Source organism: Dermacentor variabilis, chromosome 9, assembly GCF_050947875.1.
Source record: "Dermacentor variabilis isolate Ectoservices chromosome 9, ASM5094787v1, whole genome shotgun sequence".
NCBI classification, from domain to species: Eukaryota; Metazoa; Arthropoda; class Arachnida; order Ixodida; family Ixodidae; genus Dermacentor; species Dermacentor variabilis.
This window is the reverse complement of record NC_134576.1, coordinates 129,057,378-129,077,564: the sequence shown is the minus strand read 5'-3', so window position 1 is coordinate 129,077,564 and position 20,187 is coordinate 129,057,378. Positions and strand designations below refer to the sequence as shown.

Genomic DNA, 20,187 nt, shown 5'->3' with positions numbered 1-20,187 from the left:
TCACGAAATCAGGTTGTAACCATGCACATTATGGGGTGTACAAACGCTGTTGTAAATGTTAAGAGTTTAATATGTTACATGTGTTGTAGAGAATGCGTACAATGCCATTAGGACATTTTAAAGTACATTACATGTTGAGGTTTGAACAAAGTAACAGCACTAACTGCATGCTCTGAGAAAAAATATTGTTCACCGGAAAGCCACGAGGACCAGTTGTTCCTGTGTTGCCCCTTTCACCTGGTTCACCCTGTGGGCAGCAAAAAGAGAAAGTTGTGATTTTGATTATTACAACCATCACGTGACGGAAAATGAAAACACACAAGGAGATGAGTACGGGTGCTACTTGTAATGCAAAACCAACCAAACCTTATTATTTGAGCAAGGACTTAAACAAGTCCTGGAGTTGTCCTCTTGCTCTGGTAATATTGCTGTTTTTTTTTTTCACTTCTACCCGTTCATTTAATTTGCCAGTTTCATGCTTCATGGTTTTCAAATGTTTAGAAGCACCACAATTGCTGGCATAGACGGGTGTCACAGGAAGGTGGAAACATGAATTGATCAGCAGTAGATGATTGAAGGAGACGTCTGCCCAGAGCAATTTGACCATGAAAGTTAATTGTCTTCATCCTAGGGGACTTATTTTTGCCCTGATGGCACCCTTTCTGGTTATCAATTCTTCATGAATGATGCTCCTTTATGCTACCTGCCATATAAATCTGTCTTGTTTTGACAAACCAAAATTGGGCATCTCATGATTGAATTTAAGAGCTTTCTTATCACATACAGATGGGTCGGTGCCCTTTAGAACACTTGGCCATGATTAACATTTCAAGTTAATCTGTGAACCGTCACAGTGAGGGAGCTGTATGACATAATTATCCTTGTAGTAATACAGAAAAGTGTGGCTAGCTTTGCTTTCCAGGGTGCTGGTTGTTACTGACCCTTTTCATTTAGCAGTACACTAGTCAAAAATGAGATGTTACCTTGCTTCCTGGTGGTCCCAAGGGTCCTGGCTGTCCTTGCAACCCTTGCTCACCCTGTTGTGGAGAAAATAAACCACAGTAAAGGTGTAATAATAATCAAGAGGGGAAATAAGTTTTTCACTAGTCATTCTGGACTCTAGTTCTCATTGTCTCAGAGTTTGATGAAGATTTATCTCCAGGGATGATGACATCATGTTTATTGATGCTGCTACCCAGCACCTCTGTTATGAAAAATACAAGGAAGGACAGACTGGTATATTTCGAAGGCACAGTTTACAATGAGCAGGTGCACTGTGAACTTGATTGGGAACAGGCTGTTACTTTGGTGTCATTTCAGCAACCCAGCATTTAGAGTGAAACTTCTCTTTTTTTGCCTATTTCTATAGGGTAGGTGTTTCATACTTCTTGCTGAGTAGAAGCGGTTCAGCACAAAAAAAGAAGTATGCTGTCATAAGTTTCAAATTGAAGTACCCAAGCACATCAACCTGATTTACCCTTTAGGCCGCAGATGCGTGCATAAAAAGACAGACTAGCACCCTTACCAGCTTCTCTCTGTGAGCTAGAGCTTTGAGATGCTCGGCCCGTGAGCTTCCTCACATAGCAACAATTTATAAAAGTGGTAGCACCAGCTTTCCCAGCTGACAAAAAGAGACCTGAAGAAGCTCCCCTTGGAAGCCATGCCATGATTCTTTCGCAGCCGTGTTTGCTGAACTCCAATTCTATGGTTGTGGTGGAATAAAACTAGCTGCACTTGAGAGGGTACATCTGAAGTATTTTTGTGGCATTTGAAGGTTTAGACTGTTTAGATGCTCTGGTCAGTGGTAACGCTGTGTCGCATTCCACTATGGTTTTAGGGTGGTTGCGGGATGTGTTCGTTGCTGAAATTTTCTGCACTTCTTATTCTGTTGCAATGTTTTGTGTTGCTGACTTACCGAAGCTTTCCTTACACTTATTCCCACAGGTCGTGGGATCTGCTTTTTTTTTTTGTTACCACTGCCCTAACTCTGTCAGATTACTTCATATGTTTCTAGTCCATGCCAGGGGTTCCTGCACTGAACTCTGTGGCTTAGGGAAGTCACAATAACTTTCACAAAGTACTGAGGAATCCTGTGTTGCCCTTGAGCAAGAGATTTTTATACAGTAAACAGTGTAGATTGATTGCCAAATGTTTGCATGCATTCAATTCAGTGGTTGCAGAAGACTTTATATCAGAAATAATGTAAACTGTGAACATACTCTTTCCAGGAGGACTGTTGGGATGATTAGTCTATTGTGTTGATTGGAAGACACAGCGCAAAAAAATTGGAGACAGACACTCAAGGAACAGATGAGAATGAACTTCCAAGGTCGGAGTTTTCACTTTGTTGGTATGGCATGTTAGACAGCATTCAGCACAAAAATTTTTAGGCAAAGGGAAGAGACTGGATACATACAAGTCTTAGTACCGATGCATGTCCTGCCTTCTGTCTGGTCTCAAGATTTTTTTTATGCTAAACAGTAGATAAAATGAACATAATGCTCTCATATAATATGCATCTGCTTTCCATTTAGCAAAGAATCAGTGTGAAACTAGCTGCTTGCTACTTAAAAGCAAGGACAGAAAATGTTTTTGAACTACGTTATGTTGCATAATTAGCAATAAGAAGTAGCATGACCACTAGTTTACCCTGCATTTACTCTAAGAATTATTTAGTAAAGCAATCAACAGTGGCTAGTTGGTGTATGTTCATGACTGTATTGCACTTAGTGTTACACTGGCGGAACTAATGGACAAACATAAAGGAACAAAATGGACGTACGTGGTGCAAACTACGAACTCCTTTGTTTAGTAAAGCAATGAACGGGGCTAGTTGGTGGACGTTCATGATTGTATTACATTTAGTGTTACAATGATGGGAATTAATGGACGAACATAAGGAGTAGCATTACAGTGGCAAACAAATGCTTTGTGTGCTTAGCTAGTCTTGGAATATTGTCCATGGAACCCTCGGGTACCATGGAGCTCAACTTGGAAACCTCCATTCTGTGCTGTGGAAAGTTCGGATAACTTACTATTGGTCCTGGTGGCCCAGGATCTCCTGGAGGCCCAAGAGGTCCCTCAACCTGTGCAAATGAAATGTAGTCAATGTTACAATCTTTTGTAAGAGAAAGACAAATACTGTACAAAATCGTTCAAAAAAGTTGATTCCAGTGCCTTACACTGCATTTAAAATGTGGTAGTTACTTTGTGGTAGTCACAACGTATCACAAATTTTATAAATTGAATAGCTAGAACAACTGTACTTTTCAAAGCATAGGAGTTTGTACTGACAATCAATGTCACACAAACTTTCTAGAACAATTTAGTGAACTATATGTGCCCTACTGGCAGCACTGAAATTGGTCTTCTGTAACTACTATATTATGTGGATTTTGTAGACCCCCTTTTTTTACTTCTAAGACATTGCGTGTGTCATGTATCATGATCTAAGCACTGTTCTCAGCACCTCTGTGCGTAAGAAGATGAGCCAGCTGGTCACCTAGTAAAAGTGCCTTTGTCTTCTCTGTGGGCATTATTAGGCTCTGAACAGAAGCAATTAATAGTATACAGCACAATTAACTCTAGGGTGTCCTAATTTTATTTACATGTGCTTGGCTGTTGACCACTTGCTCCTCTGTGCTAAGTCAACAATTATACTGAGTGTTTTGTCTAATATGGAACACTTAATTAAAAACAAAAATAGGTGAACCTGTTATATATATATGCCCTGCCATTGTTGCAGCTAGGCTATGTGACTATAGGTGATTAGCGGCAAGAAAAATTTCAGTGATGATTTGGCAAATAACTTAAAATGTGTTCATTATGTTTCTTGTTAGTCTCTTTAGCCCAGATATTGCAATAGCGAAGTTGAAGCCTGGCGGTAATGAAGTCTTGTCTACCTAACAGAAATCTGAAGTTTAACACCACATTCGAGCTACCTATTCCTGAATTGTGCTACGAAATACATTGATGTTCCATTTAACCATTTCCCAACAGTGTTTCTCAAGCACTTCGAGATAGTCATAACTGGAACGCCAGTGCATTGTGTAGCAGATTTTGAGCGTCGATATCTTGAGAGTAGTCATTTCTGCTGAGAAGACATGGCTTCAGAAGAGTAGACAGCTTGGATTATTGGTAGATACTTATGGTATTGAAGTGCGAAGACACGCACTGAGACAGTGACCCGACAAGCACCCGAACTGCTCTGGCTCAATTGATAAATTTCAATGTGTGTCCTAAAATGAATAAATAAGAAAGTAATTAGCATGTGTTAAGTAGTACACACCAAAATTATCCTTGAAAGTTTTCCTGCTGCTAACATCTGCCTAGTCACATAGTCTGGCTGCAAAAGCAGCAGGAGCCTGGTATACGTTAGCAACTCGTGAATGCTTGTAACACATGAATTGTATGACAAATTGCGACGGTGTCTTGGCATTTCGTGTCTCCGTGGGACATTTTCAATTTTTATCAATATGTGATGTCTTCACAGACTGTGTGACAGCGCCCACGCAGACCGTTCTATATTGTTCATTCTTTCCTTCTTTTTCTCTCACCTTTCGTACCCCTTTCCCCCTTTCCCCAGTCGTCATCATCGTCCTATATTTTTTTATGTCTCCTGCAGGATGAACGCCTCTCCCCGCATTCACCAATTACCCCTGTCTTGTGCTAGCTGATTTCAACTTACGTCTGCAAATTTCCTAATTCCATCACTCCATCTAATTTTCTGCTATTCTCGACTGCACTTTCATTCCCTTGGCACCCATTCTGTAACTCTAATGGTCTACCGGTTGTCCACCCTATGCATTACATGGCCTGCCCAGCTCGATTTTTTTCTCTCAATGTCAACTAGAATACCGGCTATGCCTCTTTGCTCTCTGATCCACACTACTCTCTTCCTGTCTCTCAACGTTACGCCTGACATTTTTCGTTTCATCGCTCTTTGCGCTTGCTTGTTTGTCCTTAGCTTGTTTTCGAGCTTCTTCGTTAACCTCCAAGTTTCTGTCCCGTATGTTGTCACCGGTAGAATGTAATAATTGTACGTTTTTCAATGACAGTGGTAAGTTCCCAGTCAGGATTTCGTAATGCCTGCCGTATGCACGCCAACCAATTTTTATTCTTCTGTAAATTGCCTTCTCATGATCAGGGTCCCCTGTGAGTAATTGACCTTAATAATTGTGCTCCTGTACAGACTGTAGAGGTCGACTGGTGATCCTGAACTCTCCTTCCCTTGCCAAGCTATTGAACATTACCTTTGTATTCTGCATAGTAATCAACCCCACTCTTACATTTTTTTCGGTTATGGTCCTCGATCATTTGTTGTAATTCATCCCCAGTGTTGTTGTACAGGACAATGTCACCTGCAAACTGAAGATTGCCGAGTCATTCCCCAGTACTGGATAGAAAACAGGATATATTCTATAGTTAACCTCCCAGTGCTCCCTTTGCTTTTATCTCTCTTGTCAATGCATTTTCCTTGGTACTTGCTACTTGAAAGTGGGAAACAAATTAAAAGTGAAATAGCTTGAGTTTCGCTGAACTCACCACTGCTGTACTGCCTGGTGGCCCTTGTGGCCCTCTTGGTCCCATGGTCCCAGGGACACCCTACAGTAATTAAATCAGCTCCACTTATCTCTTTATGCGAAAGCGCACGAATGAACGTTGTGCAACCACTTAACATATACTTACAGGGAGTCCTGATTCTCCAGGTATTCCACCATCTCCTTTCTGACCTTTCAGACCCTAAAATTCAACAAAGTATAGTTGAAATGCTCATAATCGTCAGAAGTTTACTTCAGCAAACCTTCAAGCAACGGGTGAAAATTTATACTGATATTCGACTGGTCCCATTTCAACTGGTTTAAAGAACACATTCCCAGTGGGAAACTGGGACCAGTCACACCACTTGTTAGCTATTTCCAGTTTGCAATTGTACCAGCCTTGTGCCAGAATGTCCATGTATTCCAGCTAGTTCAGACAAATGCATTTGAAATGATCCTCCTATCACTTCAAAGGCATTGAAGAGGGCTTCTGTATGCTACAAAAAGTTGCAAGGCAGTTCAACCTCTAGTTGAAGTCTGTCAAAGACAATGTCTTCGTGAGCAAGTAGTAGGTGAGAATGGGGCAGACTCGCTGTGCATGGCTCTGTAATTACATCATCTCTCACATGAGGGGAGTAGGAGGAACATTGGACTTCTTAACTTTTTTATGCACTATCCTCAGGATTGGCACCCATTTCGATGTATGATGTATTAAATAATTTTAAATAACTTCCGGAGTTTTACGACTACAATATCTGATTATGAGGTATGCTGTAAAGGAAAAAAGTATCCGTGGCTTCATTGTTACAGTATTGGGCTTCTGTGCTAGAGGTTCTCTGTTCAAGTCCATATATATATATATCCAGAACATCATGGCAACAAGTTGCCTCAAGGGCACATACCCAATAGCACATAACGGCACACATTTTTAGACTGCGCTGTCTGCAGGATTGTCCCACAGAAAAGGCTAGAAACATACCCGATATAGAAAAGTGGTGGTAACTTGCTGAGAAAGACACTGTCTTTTAAAAAGATTGACTACAATCCCATACAAAACATTCAAAAAGTTATAGGTGCATGTAGGAGTTAGTTTACGCAAGCTGCTAGTTGGCCATAAGTTTCCAGTGCTCCCAATACCGTCACCTTACTGCGACATAATTTTTATTTAAACGTATTTTACACAGCAAGAATTTCAAAGGTCTCGCTAGCTTTTTTACAGGGAAGGCCAACTTCACATCACATGCAAATATTATGACTGCGTCAGTACTGCACTTGGCTATTCACTGTGCAGTAGTTTGAAGTGCGTGATATTTTTGTACAGCCCTAAGTAGTTGCAAGTTCATCCCTTTCCTGCCTCGTTACACTGATGCGGGAAAAGTTCATTATACCACATGCTACATGATGTCCTTTCTTATATGCTGGGAAATGTTCAATCATTAGTTGCAGGCTCATAATTATCATCACTAATGAATGAAACATCAAACTCACTGGAATGCCGGGGATTCCTGGGTGTTCCAGTGTCACCTTTAGGGCCGATAGGTCCCTGCTCAGAAAGTATAATGGTCATGCAATTGACATTGCAGGATCACTGAGGCTAGTTTTAAAAGCCAATGTTATCCTGTGGAAGCTATCAAGAATTAAGTTTGGCTTACCACTAGTCCAGGCAGTCCGGGCAAGCCATCCACTCCTGGTAGTCCCTGATGATGTTAGGAATCGCATGAGGCAGTACATATCACTGTTATAAAGTGCCTTGGTTTTGCGAGGATTGATGGTGTCCCGACTGGTGAAAATACTTTTAGGCTTACTGAAACTTTGTTTAGGTTCATTTTTAGAGTAGTCTTCAAACATATTTATGCAAAGCACTTATGTCAAGTGCTAACCTGCGGGCAGCAGTTCCCATTTCATGTTTAAATGTTGTTTAGATTAGGTTAGGCTGATTACCGTCCTAGCTGGAACTATATATAGTTTCATATATAGCTGTATAGATCAAGGTTATGGGATTGTTTAACCACGTATTAGTGCATTTGAGATCTTGTGTTCAAAGCAGGAAATATTATCTAGCTCTGATTGAGAACTGGCTAGCTCAAGTAGCATCCTGTCAGTCATTTTTGTCATTGTCACGTAAATTTGGTCTCGCTGAGAAGTTTCCAGCAGTTTTGTTGCTCATTTGATTTGTTACATACGTAGCTGGTAGATGCGGCTGTTTGCAAAAAAAAAGAGAGAAGAAAACTGCTACTACTTCCTCTAAACTAACCTGGTCTCGGCATCTACAACCAACTTTCGTCTCTCACCCTTGGGCTGATAAGCTGTTCATTCTAAGCAAATGTCTTCTGTTCGACATTGGGACTGAGAGCCGTGCTGTTTAAAGCTGGTTAATTTTTAAGCGAGTTGAGCACTCGTAGTCAGTTTTCACAGAACGAAAGAACTGAGCCACACTGACTAAACTACAATGCAAGTGTCAGGCCATGACAAATATTGTACAGTCAGATATACCCTAATAGTTGAATCTTAACCAGTAACAGTTTGTTTCTGACGGTTTCTGTAGTTATGGAGCTGTAGCAGATGGTAATGTGCGAACAGTGGGCAAGAGTTCAGGTTAGTGGCGCATTTATTTAGTTTTATTTACTGATGGTCGTACTCACTGGCAACCCAGCAGCACCAATCTCGCCTTTGAAACCTGGTGCGCCAGGGACTCCAGGGAGTCCATCCAGACCTGGCGTTCCTGGTAGACCCTGCATTATTTGGGTAGCAGAGGCTGAAGAAACTCTTAGAGCCATGAAAGACCCAACAATCAGAAATATAACAGCAGCACAGGACATAGTGTTAGTGTGCCTTGTTTGTTTCACACACAAAAAAATCCTTCACACATGTATGCTAATCTGACAGCTGATAAATCAAAGACAGTGATGCTGCATAAGCAAGTTCCCATACCCCTCAGAAGTACTAGGAGTCTGTTTGCTGGCTCGCAGTCTTTAACACGGCCGCCCCATTTGAGCGCAGTTGTAGCTGGCTGTTCACAACCTCAGCGCAAGCTGCATTGCAGCAGCACAGCACCAGCTCTCACTGGCGCAGCTCTACAAGCCCTAGCTGACCTCCCTACATGGAGTCAGTATAACGCAATATAAGAAACAAGTATTACAGATTACTGGTTTAAAAATATGCGCATGTTCTCTGTTCTAATGAGGTATACGGAAGGTGACTTTTGTATTATAATCATTGATCATTACATTTCAAAGCGAATTCAAGGCTCCAGCACATGTGTTTCATTTACAGTTTTTATCAACCACGCCGGCTTTCTCCACAAGAAAGACTGGCTGATATGCTGCATTTTCATGCTGTGACCATAAATAAAAAGCAATGGGTAGACATCTGATGATTTGAAAAAGAAAGAAACAAAAAATGAGTCGTTATGGCCATCCAAAAGGGTATAGGCAGCAGGTCTTTTTTGCCTGGACTTTTTCTTTATTTTGCTTATTTGCATGAAATGAACACTAAATAGAAATATAGATGAATTGCACTTCTTGAATACATACACACACACAAAATAGAATTTTTGCGAAAAGAGACATAGCTAATAAAACCAGAGAAGATTGCAGTAACAAGATAGGAGGCGAGACTGCACTGAAGTTTCCGCACTACAGTAAAATGTTTCAATGTAGCACGTAATTTGATATATATACAAAAACTTGCCCATAACAAACTTATGCAAAGCATTCGTCATATACGGATCTGTTATCTCCAGTGGACAAAGAAACAACGATCAGAATATGAGTTTTTTTACATGAATATTGGTCCGTGTGTTTCGCATGTTCGATTTATATAAAATAATTTGCTTTGTCCAGGTGTGTTATATTTGGGTTCGACTGCATAGGACTCGCATGATATCGTGCACTTCAAAGCGATCGTGTTAAGGGCCCCGTGTTGCAGAAAAGCCGGCGTCCAGCGTCGGACGTCGCTTCGAAAAAATTGATAAATTCGAAACGCATATCTAACCAAGCAGGCCCTCCATGTGGTGCATAGAAGTTACTGAAGTCATTAAATTTTTCAATGTAAAATACGTAGAAAAATTGTAAAGTACGACTTACAGACATGATAGCGTCGGATCGTAATTTGAATGTACGAGAAAACAATTCTATTACGCGAAAAAAATCCACAAACCTCTTTTCCAGCATGTCTACCATTCATAGAGCGGCCATATGGTCTAGATTTGCGCGCGCAAATATCAAAGACCACAAACCGGCGCGCCCGGCTCCTTGCAACACCTCCAGACGGCGCCCGCCTCCGCCGTATCGTTTGGTGGCGCAAATCACTGCCCTGTTCCAAAGGAGACGCTCGTAGCATCCATCCATCGTAGCTCACGTAAGAGGCCGCGTTTCTACCAGAAAGCTCGCCTTCGTGTACAGTGTTCGCCGCCAGCGCTTTTCCGGTAAACATTACGGTTACATAAACTGCAGTTGCCGGGACGCATGAGAAGCAGTCGGGGATTTTTGAACGCTATTGGCGTTCCACTCTTAAAGGCGAAGCTTAAGCGATCACCCCATTTTTCGCAGCATTTGTTTGGAACATTTTTTGTCGGTCTGCGAGAGAACATGATACGACACCGAAATGATGCAAACGCAAAAGTACTCTGAAAAAAAAAAAAAAGTGACGTTACACTGCTGTGCTAGTGCCGTCGTTTGAGCGCCAAATTCAAAATGGAAAACTTAGACCATCTTCTTTGCTGTGAATAGACCCGTTTCCACCGGACAAATGGGGATAAGCTCTTGAAAAGATACTGCGCTATAGTCTAAACAAATTTAGAAAATTAGACTGCGCTAATTTCACCTTTGTTGCCATGGTAACAAAGGTGAAAAAAAAAACACTCTACCTCCTCTAGCATAGCTCAAAGCTAAGGAGGTAGGCAGACGTTAGTGTAACGTGGTTCACTGACACCGAATCGGCGTCTGTCGATCGGTGCCGTCAAACACGTACGTCACGCTTGGTCCACAGATTGGAGAGCTTTAGATTAGGGGACGCAAGTTGCTTGCGTCCCCTAATCTAAAACTCTCTATTGAATTGGCAGTTTCTTCTTTTTTTGTCCTTCCCGTAAATCTCCCCATCTGGAGAACTCGGGGGAGGGGGGGGGGGATTCAGGTACGATTCCGTAGCCTCTGAAATACACAGGGTGCGGCGCCATCTCGGAGGCCACGGCTATTCACTCTGCCACCTGGGCGCGTTATACTCAAGTCCATGCAATGCTTTGGGAGAGGCAGTGTCTCTCTCGCACCGCGCAGGACCTATAGATTCCACTTGTTGATATGTTCGCGGCATTTTACAGATTTTTTTACCTTTACTCCAATCCGAGCACGCACATTCGTGTTTGACCCAGGGACGTCGAGGATGACCTTGCCACAAAGCTATAATGCTTTCTAGCGGTTGAGTGGGTTGGTCTCGCGTAGACACACGCGCTCGCGTTTGTGCACCTAGATGCATGAGCATTTTCTACCACCTTTCTCGTTTTAATCTGTTTTTGGTCTTGCCTCGATTGGCGCAGGGGCTGTTTATTTTGCAGTGTGTATTGCGCGCTGTTACCTGTAGAAAGTGTGCAAGAACCAGCAACCATACAATCTAAACAAAGATTACACTCTTTGGAGCGTATCGTGTCCTCAAACCATAATTGCTGTATGCTTGGCTTGCGTTTTCTTTTTTAAAAGCTCCGCGCTACTTTCCTGTCAAGAATGCTGTGTCACTCTGACTATAACGCGCATATGCCGTTCGTGAACTGGAAGTACCCGGCGTGTAGCGATAAAGAAAGGAAAGACGTAGGGTATATTGTTTGGGGCCAAGGTAAGCTCCAAAGGGCGCAAACTCGTTTTGGAGCTATATAAACTGCCGAGACACGAATCAACGTCATGACGTAAATGCCACTGCTGCTTTTGCAAGCTTGGGCCCCAATCAGTTCAAATTCAAGACTGTTTACATGGCAGTGTGGTACTGCAGCATAAGTAGCAACGCGACACTCAGTATTTCTTTCCCTGTATCTTTTTTTCTTTTTAACATAGCAAGACTGACTCATAAATTGTGTCGTCCATGAGGCATCACTCATGCTTTTTCCAGGTTGACTCAGATTGCACATTGTAATGGATAGTCTTAGGCTCGGGGCATGTTTGAAATTCCGCTGCAGTCATGGAGTGAATTAGACTGCAATTTGGGTAGCAGAATTAGCTGAATGAAAAAAGGAAAAGAACTCGGCGATAATTCGAAGGACAGAGAAAGGAGTGTGTGCCACGAGCGCTGTCTCACAACCGAAATTTTATTCCCCCAATGTGCTCAGAACATACGTTAAAAAAAAAAAAATGCGAACCACAACGCGGTGGCACGAACCGCACTCTCAAGCGGCACATGCTGACTATATATGGATTACAATCAATCTCTATGTTCATTGTGACCCGCTTGACTGCAATCACAGTTTGGTTTATGTGAAGGGGACCATGAGGGATCCAGGAGGTTGGGGGCCGTATACTCACGTCAGTCCCGTTCAGACCTGGTGAGCCCGGGGGGCAGTCTATGCACACGGATTCCAGGGGCAGGCCGGGCTCCGTGGGCGTCGGCAGTGTAGGGGCAGGCAGAGTTCCCTTTGGCTGCACAGATGTTGAGTCGGATAGGTCTATGTAGACCATCCTCTATGGTGCAAAGTGGAGCCACGCGATCACCCGAAACACACTTTGCTCCCTTTGAATCGAAGCTGTCGGTGTTTTCGAGACTGTCCCAAGACTGAGGTTTAGCTTTCGAAGCTCGCCCAGAACGACGTGCGTATTGTGGCGGAAAACATGGGAAAATCTTGGCGTGCTTACAACAGTATAATGTTGAAATATGTACTGCTGCCACTTCGATGGGCCATTGCATCATCTTATTTTCTGTTTCTAGAGTTCATGGTGTTAAAAGGACGTGGAGGAGTACACCTGCCCTTAGAAATCTAGTTAAATTTACTAAAAAGTAAATGTCCGTTTTATACTGAATCGCATTTTTTTAATACCCTAAGAAACTGTGCATTTTATTCTTACCGGGAGCTCGAAGCAGGTCTCTCTCTCCGGTCTCGCAGGATTGCAGCTCATCACCATCCACTGCAGGTCCATCTACGAGTCGAGAGGCAATGTAATATGAACTGCATGCACTGACAAAAGTAGCAGAAAAAGTGGTACACGAATGGTGTAGCAATTAAACCTGCCCAAACACAGTTCCAAGTCTGGGAAAAATTGGAGCTACTTGTTCATCTATTTCTGCCCATAGAGAGTTCACATTCGTACCAAAAAACAATCAAATGTTATTTGAGTGTCGGAATTTAATTACGTATATAGTATTTAATTAATTATTGGTTTGCTGGACTGTCCGCGACTGTGGGTGGAACTCCCTCCAGTTTACGAAATGAATGATATGTTAATATAGGTCGTCGTTAGCATGTTATAATTGCATCACAATTTGCGACGTAACGTTATGAGACTTCGTGGTACCATCGCGCTCAATACGAGTTGCAGTACGGGCTAGCACCCGTCCGTTCCCTGAATAACAAAAATGACAAGTGTCGTTTTTCAAGTGAGCAGAGTGCTACCAGCAACCTGAACGGTGTTCAGCATATTTTTCACTTGTAGGCGCTGCCATGCTGCTATAAATAATAATAATAATAAGCGGATTCTAGTGTTGCAACTCATATTGCACGCGATATTGCATCGAATCGCATAACGTATAGCTACGTCCTTCTTTTATTAAATGCGCCATTTTCTCGTCGCCAAGTGCAGCCAGCGAGAGAAGTTTATCTAATAGCCTTTGTACATGGCATTGGGCCACGATGAAACGGAGTGTGTTGTAGCGTAGAACGACAGAAAGCCAAGCTAGTTGATAAGGATTCATTATGCAAAAAAAAAGAGGTGAGGCGTGCAGACAGGACACAAGGACACCGTGTTGTCCACTTCTCTACTCTCGTGTCCTATCTACACGCCTCACCTCTTTTTCTGCATAATGTGTTGCAGCGATCGCGCGCCGTTTCTCCAGAGACTCACCGGCACCGTGGAGAGGTCCGACTCGTACTTTCCGATGTTGACGTCACCGTTGACGTCGATGGGCGCCCTCTGGACGATCTCGAGACTGGAGTGCTTCTCGCAGTCGAGGTAGAGCACCGCGTGGTCCCTGAACACGCTGATGTCCACCTTGTGCCACTGCTGGTCGTCGACCTGTGGACGCCATCGAAGGCACGTCATCGCCGATTCAACCGATCGATCGATCAATCAATCAAAAGGAAACTTCATTATACGGTTAGGAAGAGGTCATGCAGAGATAGTTGGACCGATAGCCTGAATGGCTAGTGAACGGTCCAACACAAGAATGTTGAGCAATTTTTTTTACAAACTGTTCCTTGTAATAAGTACAAATTGCTCTACGTAAGTAACTAAATAGTAAAAAGCAATATTTTGCAACGTAAATCACATAATAAGCTACACCAAAAGAATACTTATGAACTACGGGCAGCACACAAAATGAATAGTACATCAGGAAAATGTGAAGACAATGCTTGGTAAGATAGGAAGTAGCGTTTACATATTATGTGGAAACTTGTTGCAAGTTTTACTTCGAGGGGGAATTAATTCCACTTCTTAGCACCGGAAAATTTGATTAGCATTTCACCGTACACATTGAAATGCACAAGGAGATTAAGACTACCGTTGCTTGTTTGTCGTATGTTTAGCGATGTAAAAATGGCGTTATGAGACAGAGGTGTGTTATTGTTTATTATCTTGCACTGCACATTGTGCTACTCCAACCGAACAGTATGGCTACTGAAATTGTCATCTGATGCTGCGGCGCCCATAACCAAAGGCGTGCCCTCAGGCGAGCGAAATGAACGAAAGTGGTGGTAAAAAAAAACAAAGAATTTCTCTTTCGAGCTTCGTGCCGAAGCGTATAGGTTCCGATACGTCAGTGTAACGTCATAAATGTGAAAATATTCTCTCGTATGCGGAAGTGTTTCTAGCGCAGTCAAAGTTCGCGAAGCTTCCTAGGTGAAGTCTGTGGTTCATTTAGAACGTAGTACATTCCTAATTTCGCCGAGAATCAGTCAGGAGGACACGCTGTTAAAATCCACTACGTCACAGAAGGCTATTGCGGCGATACCAAAAAGGTGTCGCCACCTGTCAATCGTTCGCACGTACTTTCTGGCGTGTAAATTCCCCGTTCACGATAATCGTTACCTTTTCTATTATCTCGAACACGCGATTTACAAATACAATTTAACTTAGTGTTTCTCTTTAGTTCCTTTTCTTTTCCTTTTGTGACAGCACAGGCTGTATAGGCAAACCGCGATACAATGACCGCAAGTATAATGAATTGTTGGATATAACGAAGTAACTAAAGATGTCATATTACAGTGTAAGTCATGTCTATAACGAATAATTGGATATAACGAAATTATTTTTGAGTCGGGTGAACTTTGTTATACCGAAGTTCGACTTTGTTAGTAAAACAGGTTTCCAAAATCAGTGCCTTCTCTATAGAGGAGGCACTGCCAAAATACAACGCAAACACTCTTAGGGTGAAAGATGCCTGATAGCTATAACAAAAAAAAAAAGCGAAAGGTGATCGTGGCGACGCCGCTTTGAAGTTTCCGCGCCATCTCACTCGTGACTGAACTTAGCAAGTTCAAAAACTTGTCCCGAGCCACATAGGCCCGCATGCGAAAGAACGATTTGAAATCCGGTACGTCGCGCTGACGCGTACAGGCGCTGGCGTTCCGCTGCGAAGTTAATTAAACCGAACCTTTCACATTAATTTTGTTGTTTTTAATAATCGACCTATTACCGCCGAATTACCGGGGGTACTGTTCTGAAAGAATACATTATCAGTGTAAACTAGCTTTGGAAAACTGCCCTTTTCTCTTCCACGAACAGCCGTTTCCCGTACACGAGTCTCGGTGCCGCGAGGTGCTGTATATGAAGCTTAAGTTCAGATAACAATTGTGATGTGCCGGCCCTGTTGACGCAGCAAGATTGGCCGTTGTCGGACGCGTAGCGATGAGGAAGCAAATTAAAGATTTTTGTTCGTAAATGCTGCTTAAGAAGAAGCTTTAGCTCAGGTGCTGCTATCTAAATGCATGTAGAAAGAGAGTTCGTCTTTCTCGGCAACCACTGCACCAAATTTGGCTAGGTTTGTTACATTTAAAAGAAAAAAAAAAACTCAAAATCTAGTGACTGTTGGTTTCAAATTTTTGATTTAGGTCGTCAATTTTTTATTAAAAATTCGCAAAAATTGAAAATTTTCAGAAAACGAAACTATCAAGTTTACGACCCTGTAACTCGGCAACGAAAAATGATATCACAATTCCGCGAACTGCATCTAATATTACATCTAAGGTGGACTAAATTGATATGCTACATATGCAGGTAAAAAAAAGTGAGTAATAAAAAATACATATTTTGCATAACTCTTGTACACAACGTAACCAATTCACGTAAGATATAAAACGACATATCGAATTTGTCCGCTTTCAATGGTCTAATGGGTGCCGTTTACAGAACCGCGATATCTGTTCTCGATGCAGAGTTATTAATTTATAAACTTCGTGCTTCTTTTTTTCAAACTTCCGAATTTTTGAAAATCTTTAAGAAAATTTGAGGCCCTAAATCGAAATTCTGCTTCCAACAGTCACTAGAACTTGCTCTCTCAAATACAGCAAATTTCATTAAAATCGGTTCAGGGGCTATCTCGGAAAACGTTTTTGCGTTTTAAATGTATTTGAATAGGCCGCGTCGGAGTTCCCGCGCTAAAGCTTCCTCTTAAGTTCAGAAAACAATGGTGATGTGCCGGCCCTGTTGTCGCAGCAAGTTGGCCGTTCTCGGACGCGTATAGTCATCAGGAAGCAAATTAAAAGATTTTCGTTCGTAAGTGCTGCTTAAGAGGAAGCTTTAGCTTGGAGGCTCCGATCTAAATACACGGGGACGGAGAAACCGTTTTTTTTTTCTTTCTCGACAACCACTGCACCAAATTTGGTTAGGCTTGTTGCATTAAAATATAATAAAAAGCTAAGAGCTAGTGACTCTAATAAGCAATTTTTCATATTATGTTCAGGCTGTAAATTCTTGTGAAAAGTACTGATATTTGCGAAATTTCACAAAACCTAAACTATCGATTGTTGTGTGTTGGGCGTGTTGGAGAAAATTTTTTTTGCGCAAGCAGACAAGGACGAATGCTACACGTACGTAGATACCACGTTAGCGCGTCGTGGTGTCTACGTCTCCCTTTTCTCCTCGTCTGCTTGCGCAAAAATAAAAAAAAATATGTTGTGCAAGTAAACTATCAAGTTTACAACTCCGTAACTCAGCAATGATAAAGTGGGCCTCAATTCTGTAAACTGCACCTAATAGTACATCTAAAGAAGACAAAATTCATGTACTAAACACTATGAAATATACCACTAGTTTCTGAGTGGGAATTCTGCAACACCCTTCTAAACAATGCAACAAATTCACGTCAGCTGTAAATTAATATGTCAAATTTGTCCGCTTTAGATGGTCTAACGGACGCTGTAAACAGAACTGCGATATCTGTTTTTGTTGCGGAGTTACAGATTTCTAAACCTCGTGCTTCTATTTCCTGTCTGCCGATATCCGGCAATTTTCCGTTAAAAAAAAAAAAGTTTATGCTTTAAATAAGAATTCTACTTCCTACAGTCACTAGAATTCAACTTTCTCTCTCAAATGCAACAAATTCATTTCAAATCGGGCCAGCGGTCTTCTGATAAAAACACTTCTGCGTTTTACTTGTACCTGAACGGGCGGCATGAGAGTAGGCCTCGAGCTAAATCTTCATCCTAATTGCCATTGGCCCGTCGCCATATCTAATAATATATGTCCAACATCGCGAGTCGCTGGCGTCTGCTCTCGGGCCGGAACAATTCTTGCGTAAGAACTTTTTTTTTTTTTTTTTTTTTTTTTTTTTTTTCTTCTCTCTCTCTCCTGCGAAAACTGGCCTGGGAGGGTTGAAAAAAAAAAAAAAATGCTCGGGTCTCTGGGCATGTCCCTCTCGCTGCTGCCAAGGCATTGCGAAATTGGGTCGAAGGAAGGAAGAAAGCGCGTGGTTTCTCTCGCTAAACTGCCTACTCTCGCCCACTCTTCGATCTCATTTACAGCTTTAGATGTCATTCGAGTTCCCGTAGTACGCCATCCGGGGGTGTAGCTCAGATGGTAGAGCGCTCGCTTAGCATGCGAGAGGTACTGGGATCGATACCCAGCACCTCCACTTCTTTTTTCGTTTCGTTGTTGTTGTTGTTATAACTTTAGTAATGAGAGCCTACTTTACATATGGTATTCTGCTGCAAGGAACGTGTGTACTTATTTTTTTAATTATTGGAAATATGGGTGACCGCTGCAAAAAATAATTAAACAAAAGTTTGTATTTATTTATTTATTTATTTATGCTCGAACTGAGGAGCGGGGGAAGGCATCTGTTGCTTGTAGGCATAAAGCATGCGCTTTCTTCCTTCCCTTGATACGAAGCTGTTCAAGGCATACAGGAAATGACTCGTATGGCAGTCCGTCGGCCGCTTGTCCGGGGGTGTAGCTCAGATGGTAGAGCGCTCGCTTAGCATGCGAGAGGTACTGGGATCGATACCCAGCACCTCCACAGAGACACTTTTTTTTCTGCATGAAGGAAACAGTACGTTTTTTAAATGTTCTTTTAAAGCGGTGGCTGGAATATTTGCGACAGACATGGCTGGACCTGACAAGTGTATTTGGGTCGATGTGGAGGTATCGTGAATATAGACCACCACTGTTGCTGCTATTGCCATTGCGAAGTATTCTTTGCGAACTTCAGGCACTTTGAATCCATCCATACGTCCATCCATCCATGTATCTGTCTATCTATCCACACTCCTACGCCTGCAAGGCTGGCGATGCCTGTACCAACTTGAGCTGCTGGCGTGGACACGGCATCGGCGTCATTCAATGTCACTGATCGGGCTTTCTACAGCTCGCCTCCGATTCGCGTGTACTACTTTCGACGAGCCAGATGGCGTGCGTAGATGCAGATATAATAATGCAAAAACGGGGTTTAAGGCGTGCAGACACGGACACAAGAGAAGTGGACAACACGAACGCCGACCATCAACTGAAGGAAGCAATGAGGCGAAAAAAGAAGACACAGAACTCATCTGCGCATGCTCCAGAATGGTAGCACCACGTGTCAATCGGGTACACGTGCCGGTCCAGGTGAAAGATAACTGTTAAGGCATTTGATCTCTTCCTTATGTAAGGTAATCGAAGGCTGACTCACGCACGCACTTTCACCATTATTGATATGCCACGCCTCGACCATAAGACGCCTATCTTCTTTCCGATGCCTGTACAATATCGCGCATTCATCTAACTCGGGCGTGCAGTTACAGTCTTGGCAATGTAAGGAAGGATTAGAAGGCGAACCACCGGTTAACGACCTTTTATGTTCCATTAGCCTCTGATTGATACACCGCCTCTGCATGCGGGTATGTCGGCTGCGGAACACCAGATGGTGTTCCCGTGTTCCCACCCCGTGCGCGCCAACCGGTTCCTGATGCTCACAAAGAATCTCTTGGAAGACCGCGACTTCGTCGTGAAACTTGCGTCAACTCGGACAGTGCGTTTCTCGGAGGTTTACTTGAGCAACTCGAGGCCGGCGTGCTATGCTGGGGTACTAGGAGCAGCTAGGCAAGCCCACGTTCTTTATGACTTTCAGTATGTCCGTACTCCACAAAGCGCACCCGTTCGAAGTCATCGGAAAAGGTCAAAAAGCCGGTCGAGGCGCGCCGCCGCAGTGTCGATGCCATTGCACAATGCGTCACATAACTGCGATTCCCAAAGCACGTGGGATTTGCCTAATTTTGGCGCGAGAGCGTCAAATGGCCAAATGAGCGAAAAAGCCTCGCAACGACACCTAAACTCTCCCATTGCCATTGGCTGCGACGCGACGTCGCGAGCGCGCCTCAACGGAGCAAAGCGGGTCAAGCATTTTCTGCTGAATATCTGCTGCAGAACACCTGCTGAACCTCTGAATTTTCGGCCAGTGGCGTAATCGTGTTTCTACCGAAAATGTACACCTGCAGCAATGTGTTTGTCTAGTTGAGCTGTGCGCCACCAGGTGGCCGCACCGTGCAGGCCGTTCGCGGCTCCGCTTATCCGGTAAAACGCCCAGTCCACTTGCATTTGACGGAATACCGGACACGCTAAACCTTTCCGTTATCAGATGCGGCGTCTGCGTTGAGCGACTTTGGTTTGTACGTGGGCAGTTGCACGTCCCTATTGGGGACTTTAGCTTGTTCGCTATTCCGGCAAACGGGAGTGGTTAGGGCGGAATGCCGGATGGGCGGGGGCGCAAACGTGAGCGGCTGGAGCGGTGCAGCTGCCCGGTGGCGTAGAGCTTAGTCAGACATAGTGCTAAGATTGCAGTAAGCTACTATATTCTGCTTCGCTGCTGGTGCAAATTTACGGCAGCGGCGTAATTGTGAACGCGATTGCGCCGCTGTCGAAAATTTACACCAGCAGTTAAGCAGAATATAGTACTTGGTTCTGTGTTTGTGTGGTTCAGCTTTGCACCGGACGCACTAAAATTGTCTACTATGAATCGCCATATTCACACCGGCTACCAC

At 43.2% G+C, this 20,187-nt stretch overlaps 1 protein-coding gene, 1 long non-coding RNA gene and 2 other non-coding genes across 4 annotated transcripts in view; 3 read left to right on the top strand and 1 right to left on the bottom strand.

Annotated features, from left to right (window-relative positions):
- Positions 1 to 7,689, bottom strand: part of LOC142557479 (uncharacterized) — a 38,602-nt gene extending 30,913 nt beyond the window's left edge. Inside the window, exons 1-7 of the mRNA XM_075669358.1 lie at positions 7,193 to 7,689; positions 7,029 to 7,083; positions 5,689 to 5,742; positions 5,545 to 5,604; positions 3,036 to 3,086; positions 984 to 1,037; positions 194 to 247 (exon numbers count right to left, since the gene is read on the bottom strand). Coding sequence (XP_075525473.1) covers positions 194 to 247; positions 984 to 1,037; positions 3,036 to 3,086; positions 5,545 to 5,589 — 204 coding nt within the window. The 5' untranslated portion in view covers positions 5,590 to 5,604; positions 5,689 to 5,742; positions 7,029 to 7,083; positions 7,193 to 7,689. The remainder of the gene's footprint in view (positions 1 to 193; positions 248 to 983; positions 1,038 to 3,035; positions 3,087 to 5,544; positions 5,605 to 5,688; positions 5,743 to 7,028; positions 7,084 to 7,192) is intronic.
- Positions 1 to 20,187, top strand: part of LOC142557480 (uncharacterized) — a 272,981-nt gene that overhangs the window by 156,552 nt on the left and 96,242 nt on the right. The window contains exon 14 of the long non-coding RNA XR_012822773.1: positions 2,229 to 2,329. This is a non-coding gene — a long non-coding RNA (uncharacterized LOC142557480). The remainder of the gene's footprint in view (positions 1 to 2,228; positions 2,330 to 20,187) is intronic.
- TRNAA-AGC (transfer RNA alanine (anticodon AGC)) lies at positions 17,732 to 17,804 on the top strand. The gene has a single exon. It is a non-coding gene; the product is annotated as a tRNA-Ala (tRNA).
- On the top strand, positions 18,116 to 18,188 carry TRNAA-AGC (transfer RNA alanine (anticodon AGC)). The gene has a single exon. It is a non-coding gene; the product is annotated as a tRNA-Ala (tRNA).